At 35.7% G+C, this 12013-nt stretch overlaps 1 protein-coding gene across 2 annotated transcripts; it reads left to right on the top strand.

Annotated features, from left to right (window-relative positions):
- The first annotated feature begins 1385 nt into the window (after positions 1-1385).
- On the top strand, positions 1386-9781 carry angel2 (angel homolog 2 (Drosophila)). 2 transcript variants are annotated; one of them, XM_048207385.1, is made up of 9 exons: positions 1386-1736; positions 3724-4208; positions 5271-5497; positions 6615-6684; positions 7260-7681; positions 7768-7876; positions 8363-8402; positions 8710-8876; positions 9202-9781. In XM_048207385.1, exons 2-9 carry the CDS (start codon positions 3731-3733, stop codon positions 9351-9353), a joined length of 1665 nt encoding a protein of 554 aa, XP_048063342.1. In that variant the 5' UTR covers positions 1386-1736; positions 3724-3730; the 3' UTR covers positions 9354-9781. The 2 variants fall into 2 exon arrangements, with proteins under 2 accessions (XP_048063342.1, XP_048063341.1); XM_048207384.1 differs by lacking the exon at positions 1386-1736 and adding an exon at positions 2497-2690.
- The last annotated feature ends 2232 nt before the right edge of the window (positions 9782-12013 follow it).

Genomic DNA, 12013 nt, shown 5'->3' with positions numbered 1-12013 from the left:
TGTGTTTATTGGTGGAAAAATTAGCTCATTTGTTTAATGAGTTTTTAAAATATTGCAAATTATTGGATGTTTCCTTGCTGTGACAGCATATTTTTGCAGTGCACTGTTGGTGCTCTATAAAGAGAGTATCTCTATTGAGAATCATTGCTTTTCATAGTGTCTCATTTCTCAGTGACCTTTTCCTCATACTGTCCTTGGGGAAGGAAAGACTTGAAAATGCATTTCACACATCAGACTAAATTAATGCAAGATCTCCGTCTACTTTGACCCATTTACCGTGACGCTTCTTTAGCCCTCTGCCTCACGGTTATCTCTGGTTGTTAATATTTGATGTCTGTGTGGTCAAAAGGACCAAGGTGAACCTCAAAACTGCTGAGGCTGACAAGTGTTATAAAAGAAGCTGTTAATTTTTCATCCCTGGGTTTTTGCATGATAATATTTGGAGGGGTTTACATGGAAATTTTAAAGCTTAAAACTAAAAATAATGAATCCTTTCTGGAACAAACAAACAAACAAACAAAAAAGCCCAGCTCATTTTAACAAAATGTTGCAGTTCAATGTCTCCTAATTATAGTCTTTCTCCCAGTATTACCTCCAATTACAGCACAACACCTCCTCTTCTAACGTCCCTTGCTGTGTCAACCTGATCAACACGTTTTTTACGCCAAATTACACCAACCACCCAACCAATTTATATTTAGTAAATGAAGACATGTTTATTTACTTATCAGTTTGAATGCCTGCCCAAATAATTTTTTAATTTTTAAGAAATGTTCTCAAAAACTGGTATTTTTGCAGCAAATGCACAGAGCAATATGAGCTAATGAACTGTGTCGGTGGGTAGGGTCATGCTGCCAGGCAGATGGCTGGAGAGTGATGATCAGCCGCCTTACCAAAGATAACAAAAGGGTCTCGATTTATGGGATTTTTGGAAAAATCTGATGCTCACATCAGCCGACAATATCGTAAAAATGTAACACAAGTTAATCCGTAGGTATACGAGTGTGATTAATCTTTGTGGTTAGCACTGTTTTCATAACCCTGGGTTTTAAAGACCTGCTCCAGAGACTTCTAAAATACTATAGTGAGTCATTTAGAATCAAACAACCAACCAGTTATTATATATTCATATGCATTGTACTACAGTTGCAAAAATTCTCAAGCTTAGTCGTCAAGTCAGCATGAAGTTAAAGTTGTGATGGTTTTTCTTCCTTATTGTGAGTATGAAACATGATAACCGAGGCTTCTGTTTACCCAGGCTTAAGAATGACCTACGTTAACAATTTCAATTCTGAAAAGGCAATTTGTTTTTATTGAGAAGTGAGCTTGACCGGGGATCTACAATACAAGAGTGACCTCTAGTGGTTACAACATTTGTTCACATAATACATACAAATCTATTCAACCCAGTTGAATTCTTTTGTGCCCCCTAATAATAGGTAGCTAATATTTTGTCTTGATAGGATAGGATTTTTTATTATTATTTGACATATACTGTATGAGTCGGAAATTACTAGAAAAAATGTAGAAAAGGCCAAACGTTCGAGATGAGACTGATCCATTGCATCTGAAAAGCTTCGAACAAATGTTTTGTAACAACGGCACGAAACCAAACACGGCCAGAGAAGACAGGGGCAGACATGAGCCCACAATCTGAGGGTTTCACTGGGGTACTGAAAACAATCATTTAATATCTGGATCGAGAGTTCCGCGGTGTGCTTATCGCGGATTTTCAGGTAAGAAATTATAACACTGCTTCTTAATTTTATCGTTAAAATGCACCGGTAAGTGAAACGCGTTTTCAACTGCTACAGTGGACGTTTACTGATATGCGATGCAAATCCTAAATACTCTGTCGATCAAGACTTTATATAACGGCAATTCCTTGTCCAGGGTTATCATCAGTCTGTTCAAAAACAATCAAACGTCTACATTTACTGTTACCAACAAATTATCTTAAGGAGGACCGACATTTCTAGTATTTTGTCACTTAATGCTTCCCGTCATTTCTAGTACGAGTCTGACTCCTTTCCGCGAATCGATTCTTTCGATCAATTCATTTCTATTTGTTGCAGCAGTGATTCAGTTCTCAAATACCCAAACTACATAATTCGTATTTACTTTAAAATCTATATAAGCTATACATATTATATAACTATATTAATACTATATGAACTACTATATTTACTATATATTTATGTGTTCCAGTACCCAGAACTGGGAAAGTACCCCGACGCAAGGATTAAATTCGCAGAGAACATAAAAAAATTATAATAATAATAAATGTGGGGCTTAATGTGCACTGCAAGTCGCTTTAGATAAAACAGTCAGTGCGTTTAATGTCTGATATCCGTAACTTACTTTTCGCGCCGTCACCCAAATCATCGATGCACTTACAAGCGTCGGTTCTGAGCATGGTTCTGAGAGTAATTCATTGAAAAGATCCGACTCAAACGAACGATTCATTCATGAGTCGGATTCGGACATTGCTAGTGACGTCATATTCAAACGCCATCACATCTGTGTTTGTTGTGTTAGCATGTAACAACAGTACAGTATACGTGTTTTCATAATAGTTTTTGGGCTTCATTCAGCTCAGATGGTGCCAAAAAGAGTCGTTTTATGATAAGAGGACATTACATGCCTCGACACACTAATTCTAATTATGTCAGACCAGGAGTTTCTCCAAAGTAAGTTCATATTTGGATTGTGAGTTTTGATTATGCTGTTGACTATCAAAAGCTACACGGCATGATAATATTATATATTTTAATATTTTTATTATCATATAAACATAATTATGGAGACAATTAATTATGGAGATAAATAAATAATGAAATTATTAAATATATCATGGAATGGTAAATTGATAAATCGATAAATAAATACGATGAAAAGTACAATGAAAAGTATATCATGTCGTATATCAGGTCATTTTAATTATTTGTACATACATACTTTTCATTATGCTCATATTTATTGATCATTTATTGATGTCCTGGTATATTCAATTTCAGGATATATATATATTCTTTACTACATTTTATTTCAATGTATGTATTTCAAATGCCTTCTCATTTTACATTAAATAAATAAATGTATTTTATGCCTTGCTTAACAATTTATGCTTACATTTCATTGTACCTTATTGCAACATTGTATGATGTATTTAATAATTTCATTATATAGTTTGTTAAATCCCCCCATATATACTAAGAAATACTGTGTTGTATGTCATTTAGTAATATGGCTGTCACTGTGTATAGATATTGTTCTGTATAAATAACTTGCCTTATGAAAACCACAAATCATAATTGTTATAGTAAAAATTCTTAATAAAAAGTCTTAAAGGGATAGTTCACCCAATAATGAAAAAAGTTGACCCAAACCTGTTGAATACAAAAGAAGATATTTTGAAGAATATGGGTATATGGACCCCACTGACTTCAACAGAATAAAAAAATATATACTATGGAAGTCAATGGGGACCATCATCTGTTTGGTTATCAACATTCTTCAAAATATCATCTTTTGTGTTCAGTAGAAGAAAGAAATTCATACAGGTTTGGAACAACTTGAGGATGAGTAAATGATGACAGAATTTTCATTTTTGGGTGAACTATCCCTTTAATAGATGTTTATAATGATTCTACAATAAACCATGGTAAAAATTTCTGAGTTTGCTCTGTGGTACAATGAATAAGGTTTTCTTTCCTCTTGCAGTCATCCCATGTTTGGCCGTTACCTGAGCACAGTGGGCTTTCCGCCAACTCAGACCGTTTACAACCACTGGAGACACTGGTATCAGCCTGGTCATTTATGGTGGACACAACCACCTCACCTGCAGCATCGCTTTTCCTCCTTCAGCACTGTCAGACACCCCTTCAACAGGCCTCCGAGACCTCCGGATCCGTACAACTGGAGCTCCTGGAGGCAAACTGGAATACTGCCATACACTCAACCCAGACGAGGCCTTCACCTTTCTGCAGGTCTGATGGACCGCTCTGAGAGAGAGCCACCACCGAAGAGGAGGAAGAGCGCAGATGGGAGGCTGGCAGCGGAAAGATCTCAACGCTTGCCCGAATGTTCACCTCCAAAAGGCAGCAGGAGTACAAAAGGAAGTCCTGAATGGCTACACAATGTAACCGGCATTCCAGTACCCCCTGGGAAATTTCCTTCAAGCCCAGAGAGGACTGAAGCCACACCAGGTAAACGATTTGGATGCTCATTTTAAAGGTGCCCTTGAACTTTTTTTAAAAGATGTAATATAAGTCTAAGGTGTCCCCTGAATGTGTCTGTGAAGTTTCAGCTCAAAATACCCCATAGATTTTTTTTAATTCATTTTTTTTAACTGCCTATTTTGGGGCATCACTATAAATGAGCCGATTCAGGGTGTGTGGCCCTTTAAATCTCGTGCTCCACGCCCACGGAGCTCGCGCTTACCTTAAACAGCATAAAAAAAGTTCAAACAGCTAATATAACCATCAAAATGGATCTTTACAAAGTGTTCGTCATGCAGCATGTCTAATCACATAAGTACAGTGTTTATTTTGATGTTTACATTGATTCTGAATGAGTTTGAGGCTGTGCTCTGTGGCTAACGGCTAATGCTACACTGTTGGAGAGATTTATAAAGAATGAAGTTGTGTTTATGCATTATACAGACTTCAAGTGTTTAAAAATGAAAATAGCGACGGCTCTCTTGTCTCCGTGAATACAGTAAGAAACGATGGTAACTTTAACCACATTTAACAGTACATTAGCAACATGCTAACGAAACATTTAGAAAGACAATTTACAAATATCAATAAAAATATCATGTTATCATGAATCATGCCAGTTATTATTGCTCCATCTGCCATTTTTCGCTGTTGTCCTTGCTTGCTTACCTAGTCTGATGATTCAGCAGTGCACATCCAGACGTTAATACTGGCTGCCCTTGTCTAATGCCTTTCATAATGTTGGGAACGTGGGCTGGCATATGCAAATATTGGGGGCATACATATTAATGATCCCGACTGTTACGTAACAGTCAGTGTTATGTTGAGATTCGCCTGTTCTTCGGAGGTCTTTTAAACAAATGAGATTTAAGAGGAGGAATCAATGGAGTTTGAGACTCACTGTATGTCTTTTCCATGTACTGAACTCTTGTTATTCAACTATGCCGAGGTAAATTCAATTTTTGAATCTAGGGCACCTTTAATTTATATTGATGTATTGGTATGTAGTTGTGCATAAAAAGCCAAATCCACAATCTTTTCCCTTCACAGAGTTGAAAAGACACTGGGAGGATCTTTCTCAACTTTGTAATGCTGCATCTGCGAAAGGGAGGAAACAAAAATGGCCATTTGATTTTTCTGTGATGTCCTATAATATCCTCTCGCAAGACCTGCTCTGTGATAACACATACCTTTACAGACACTGTAACCCTCCCGTATTGGACTGGCACCATAGGTTTCCAAACATCATCAAAGAACTGGAACAACACAGTGCAGATGTAAGTGAATGGGCCTTTTGAGAAAGAATCATTTGTCGCATATTTAAATTTTTTCTAATTCCCGCATAAAACTTGTTATTTGCATAAAATTGCTGGATTAAATTTTCTGGCTTTTTGTGTTTTATACTGTACATTGTTACCAGCAGTGTTGGGGGTAATGCATTACAAGTAACGCGAGTTACGTAATCAGATTACTTTTTTCAAGTAACTAGTAAAGTAACGGGGGTTACTTTCTTTTCCCATTTATTGACTGACACCTCTCCTGTCCCATCTTGAGAGAAATCGGGAGTAAGTGCAGAGGCGTTGTGTAAATATGATGGTTATTGTAGTTCTAGACTAAATTCTTCTGTATTCCAGAATGACAGCACAGCTGAAAGGCTTGTTTGTTTGAGCTGCGCCCTCTACTGTACAGGCATGAATTTGCATTTTCTTCAGCTTGAGGCTTATTCGTTTCACTTTTGGTGTGAAAGGGCCTTTACATTTGCCAAAAATAAAACTACTTTGTTGTTATAAAAACAAATAAACTGCCCAGCCCAGATGAGAAAAAGTAACACAAAAGTAATGTAACGCATTACTTTCCATAAAAAGTAACTGAGTGACACAATTAGTTACTTTTTTTAGGGAGCAACGCAATATTGTAATACATTACTTTTAAAAAGTAACTTTCCCAGTTACCAGTCACACATCACAACTAAAATGTAATTCACAAACTTTGTGGCTAGCATAAACTTTTTCTCGTGCTAGAGCCATTTATGTTATTTTTATGTAATGGTAGGGATGCACATATATTACAATTATGGCTAATGTCAATAAGCTGAAAGTCATTTTCATGTTATGACTGATAATGGATAAATGTAAGTATTTAAATCAAAATAAATTAAAATTAAAACACTAAAAAAAAAAACTTCAGTAAGTTTTTATTTAAATTATGTTATTATAATATGCAGTATGACAAATGGATACATTATTTTAAGATTGGCTAATGCTTACATTTAAGCAGTGTTATTAAAATCGCTAACTTTGAGTGTTAGATGCTTAACAATGCTTTGTTTTTATATTTAGTGTACAAGAATGTATGATTTTCTTGAAATATCTACAATAACTTTTATTTCTATAGATAATGTGCCTGCAGGAGGTGCAAGAGGACCACTATAAACAACAACTCAAACCCTCGCTAGAATCTTTAGGTACTTGCTTTACTTCCTTGATGTCTCTTTATGTATCTTTAGTTTTGTTTATTTATTTTGTCTATTTCAATATATTTTAAAATGTAGTTTATTCCTGTGATGACAAAGCTGATTATAAACATTGGCTAATATGCTGATTTGGTGCTCAAGAATTTCTCATTATCAACACTGAAAATGGTTGCATCATTTTTTTTATTTATTTGGGTTTGTTTTGTTTTTGTTCCAGGATTCTTTGATTAATAGAAGATTAAAAATAACAGCATTATTTGAACTTTTTTTTGTTTTACTGTCACTTAATTTAATCAATGGATTTCTTAAAAAATTCTTAAAAAAAAAAAAAATCTTACTGACTGCAAAATTTTGATTGGTAGCATATAAGCAGTGGGTTTCACATTGAAAATCTGGGATTCCAAATCTTATGTAAACATTTACATTAATTTTTCAAAAATTAAAACAAAAAAACATGACGTTACTGTAACGGGGAAAAATGGAATTAGATTGCAAAATATAAAATTTTGGTCTTGTGAGGAATAGGACTTTATTTTTAACACAGCAATTCTCTGCCCTTAAAACAGGCTATCATTGTGAATACAAACGGAGAACAGGACTTAAGCCTGACGGATGTGCTGTGGTCTTCAAACGCGATCGCTTCTCTTTGGTCTCCTGTCATCCTGTGGAGTATTTCCGACGTGGCATCCCTCTCCTGGACCGCGATAACGTGGGCCTGATTGTGCTTCTGCGGCCCATTGACCCCCATAGCTCTCTCACCAACGTCTGTGTGGCCAACACACATTTACTGTACAACCCTAGGCGTGGGGACATTAAACTGGCCCAGCTCGCTATGCTGCTGGCAGAGATAAGCCGGGTGGCCCAGTTACCTGACAGCAGCGCTTGTCCTGTGCTGCTCTGTGGGGATTTGAACTCCGTTCCCTGGTCTCCCCTGTATCGCTTTATTAAGGACAGCAGACTGGACTATGATGGCATACCTATCGGGAAGGTAGAGAATCCTGGCACGTTTCCTTGCTTTTTATTTTTTCAGACACAGTATTGGCATCACTTAAATTTTCTGACTTGATTTTGCAGGTGTCAGGACAGGAGGAGAATCCAAGAGGGCAGCGTATTCTAACTGTGCCAATTTGGCCAAGAAGTCTGGGCATCTCTCAGCAGTGCCAGTATGAAAGTCAAACAAGAGGTCACCTTTCAGCCCTTATTACTTATAATATAATGAACAAACACTAACTGGATAATAATTGGCAAGAACATTTTAACAAATTTAACATTATCTTCCACAAATGTTGTTTCTAATAATCAAAAGTTTTGGATCTCTTATGTTCACCAAGGCTGCATTTATTTGATCAAAAATACAGTAAAAACAGTAATATTTTGAAATATTATTACTATTTTAAAAAACTGTCATATATGTTATGTTAAAATTATTTCTATATATATATATATATATATATATATATATATATATATATATATATATATATATATATATATATATATGTGTGTGTGGCTTAAGTGTCCAAATACTTTTTGGGGACATTCAGTCTTACTATATATTACAGTGTAGTAAACAGTAATATTCATTTAAACAGAGGCAGCCCCAGCTGTAATGGCATGGAATAGCTTTGAAGATGCAACTGCTAACATTTAATTTGAAATATTTTCACAGATTCTGATTTGAAGGATTTGGAGCAGACAGAACTGGATGGGTAAATATAAGTTTCCAGTATATCTGTACACAGTATCTCGCTCGATTCACTTATGCCAGAGCCATCGATAAAAGTATCATAAACCTTTGCCCCTAGTTTCTGTAGCTCTTTTGTGTTCCTTAGCCGTCAACATTTTAAACCCAAGCTGACTTGACAGCCAGGGCTGTTCAGCAGATTTAAGGTGGAGAGATTTGACAGCTCAAAGTGAAGTGTCTTGTTTAAGTCCTATGATGTGTCTTTTCTCAGCATGTCAAACTTTAATTTTTGTAACCGTAATCATTCTTCTCTCTTGTGATCTGCTTTGTAGTTTTACCAGTCCCAGCATAGAGCACTGTTTAAAGCTGACCTCTGCATACTCCCACTACCTGAAAGAGAGCGGTCAACCTGAGATCACCACATGCCACTCACGTACAGCCATCACCGTCGATTACATCTTCTACTCCGCAGCTCTGGGGGATGCGATGGCTCAAGCAGGTTTGACCATTACATTACTATTCTCTTTCCTAGGAAATACTCAATAGTTGTTGTGTGATGTAACATTTCATTTCAAATATAAATTCAGATTATTCATTACTACAGCTATTGCATTTGCTGCCACCAAATGAACATGTATTTGTGTTAAATATCCTCAAAGTAGAAGCTGATGCCTCTAGACTATCAATGTAAATGTTACATCACCACTCCTGTAATCATGTGACCTGTGATGCTGCAGTTTGCTGCAGTGCAGTACATTCAACAGCAAAATTTCTGCTGCTGCTGGTTACCATGGTACTGTTTTCTTCCCCCCTCACTTACCCAGAATGCAGTGTGCCACCAGAGAAGGGTCTGCAGCTGCTGGGTAGGTTATCCCTGGTGGGGAAAGATGAACTCCAGGAGGTTAACGGCCTTCCCAACCAGCATAACTCCTCTGACCACCTGCCGCTTTTGACACGCTTCCGTCTACACCCTTGAGCTGATGGCTGACCGAACGAAAAGGGTTTGCGATTATCATACAGCCTTTAAATCCTTTTGTGGCCAACAAACTCGCAGTACAATGTAAACAGTTTTTTTTCACACCAGCTATAATGATTCACAGATTCTCTTAAAAGACTGTCTATTACAGACTTGAAGCAGAAGTGGAACTTGTCTGTAAGTCATGAGTATAGATGCCATAGATACCCAGTTAATTACGAGGTGGTGACATGCGCACTATATCCTGTAAATTAGGGATTATTTTTATTGTTTTATTGTGAAATACGGCAGCTTTGTCACTAAGCATGTCATTTCATGAAGATGTTAATATTTTTTTTATTTTTAAGGTTTTTCAAGTTATCTCTTTCAGACCTGTCATTTTAAAGATTATAATAAAAAGAGGAAAAAATAAATGATTTTATCTTCAAGCTGTTGAAGTATTCATGTAGTATTATTGTATTGCTGTTCGTTTAGCAAAAAAATGTACAGTTGTGCAAAAAGAGAAATTCTGATTTTTTTTTTCTTTTTATTATACTGATATAATTTATATTTAAATATTTTATTAAGTTTGGAAAATTTTTAAGTATTACATTTACATTACGTTTATTGGCAGATGCTTTTATCCAAAGTGACTTTAATTGCATTTGAGATGCACATTTTATCAGTTCTTGCTTTCCCTGGGAATCGAACCCATGATCTTGGTGTTGCTAGCGCTTTGCTCTAATATTTAAGCTACAGGAAGAGAAAATAGATGCATTTTACTGATTGTTTTTGATATACATTTTGAATGAGTTTTTATTTTTGTATTTTCTGTTTTCATTTTTCAAACCTTTTTTGAAAATGTCTGTCTATAAAGTTTTTCTACATTTTTATTTACGTTTAAGTTTAGTACATCAAGTTAAACTAAATGAAAATGAGAAATGTTGCTTTGCCAGGTAGCTGAAATAAAGTAAGGATTTTGTATTTTATTTATTTCAGTTAATGTTTATGTAGTTTTAGTTAACTATAATAACCCTGCTAATTAGACTTTTATATGTAAAAACTCTTGCATTTAGACTGGCCCTTTTCTCTGATTCTCAGATTTAAAACTAAAACTCAGATCATCATGAACAAACTACTTGATCCCAGTTCTGGCATTTGTAATACATCACAAGTATTATAATAAAGGTGCCCTAGAACCAGTTTTTACTGTAATATGTAATATAAGTCTAAGGTGTCCTTTGAATGTGTCTGTGAAGTTTCAGCTCAAAATACCCCATAGATTTTTTTAAAATTATTTTTTTTAACTGCCTATTTTGGGGCATCATTAACTATGCACCGATTTAGGCTGCGGCCCCTTTAAATCGCGCTCTCCCTGCCCCCAGAGCTCTCGACTATAATACAGTGCATTTACAAAATTCACACAGCTAATATAACCCTCAAATGGATCTTTACAAGATGTTTGTCATGCATACTGCATGCATGCGTCGGATCATGTGAGTATAGTATTTATTTGGATTTTTACATTTGATTCTGAAAGCTAACATTACACACTGTTGGAGAGATTTATAAAGAATGAAGTTGTGTTTATGCATTATACAGAGTGCAAGTGTTTAAAAATGAAAATAGGGAGCGAGGACTCTCTTGTCTCCGTGAATACAGTAAGAAACGATGGTAACTTTAACCACATTTAACAGTACATTAGGAACATGCTAATGAAACATTTATAAAGACAATTTACAAATATCACTAAAAATATCATGTAATCATGGATCATGTCAGTTATTATTGCTCCATCTGCCATTTTTCGCTATTGTCCTTGCTTGCTTACCTAGTCTGATGATTCAGCTGTGCACATCCAGATGTTCTGCCCTTGTCTAATGCCTTGAACATGGGCTGGCATATGCAAATATTGGGGGTGTACATATTAATGATCCCGACTGTTATGTAACAGTCGGTGTTATGTTGAGATTCGCCTGTTCTTCGGAGGTCTTTTAAACAAATGAGATTTACACAAGGAGGAGGAAACAATGGAGTTTGAGACTCACTGTATGTCATTTTCCTATGCCAAGGTAAATTAAAATTTTGATTCTAGGGCACCTTTAAGCTTATTATTATTGTAAAAACAAAAAAAAACAAAAACTGCATATCATATAGCGTTTAATATTAAGTACAGATATAGAATGCCATATGTTTTATATCTATTAAGACTCTTTAAGACTGCCAAGATGAGAAACTAGAAGCAGTTTCTGTGATATTTTATTCCAAAAATGGAAATTCCTGTAATTATACTGAGCTTCACAAGCCTACTGTTATATGAGAATAAGTTGAAAATGTTTGATTTTGAAATTAGTTTTTACATTGAGATCATTACTTCCTTCCAAATATAGGATAATATTTGTTTGAGACAGCTGGCAACCCTTTCCTCATCTTTCCAAAGTGATACTGTTGGCTCTCCTATCAGTTAAATATTCAGAAACGTCTATTCCCACAACTAATTCTTGCATGACTGTGCAAATCAAATGTGCATTACAGCTGGAATATATTCTGAAAGCGATAAGAAAAACTCTTATTCTGGATTATTAAAATCCAGATGATAAGGCATTGAGATTCAACAGAGTGTTCTTTGGGATATGTGTGAGACAATGGTGGGTGTTCTAGGAGTGCTTTTATGTTGGGAG

Source organism: Megalobrama amblycephala, linkage group LG11 (genome assembly GCF_018812025.1).
Source record: "Megalobrama amblycephala isolate DHTTF-2021 linkage group LG11, ASM1881202v1, whole genome shotgun sequence".
NCBI lineage: Eukaryota > Metazoa > Chordata > Actinopteri > Cypriniformes > Xenocyprididae > Megalobrama > Megalobrama amblycephala.
Note: the sequence above shows the minus strand (reverse complement) of the source record. Positions and strands in the feature narration are given on the sequence as shown.

Coding starts and splice junctions, on each gene's coding strand:
- angel2 (XM_048207384.1), top strand. CDS start 2,623: ATGATAAGAGGACATTACATGCCTCGACACACTAATTCTAATTATGTC. Junction 4,209..5,270: donor GAGGACTGAAGCCACACCAG/GTAAACGATTTG, acceptor TTCCCTTCACAG/AGTTGAAAAGACACTGGGAG. Junction 7,877..8,362: donor GTATGAAAGTCAAACAAGAG/GTCACCTTTCAG, acceptor ATATTTTCACAG/ATTCTGATTTGAAGGATTTG.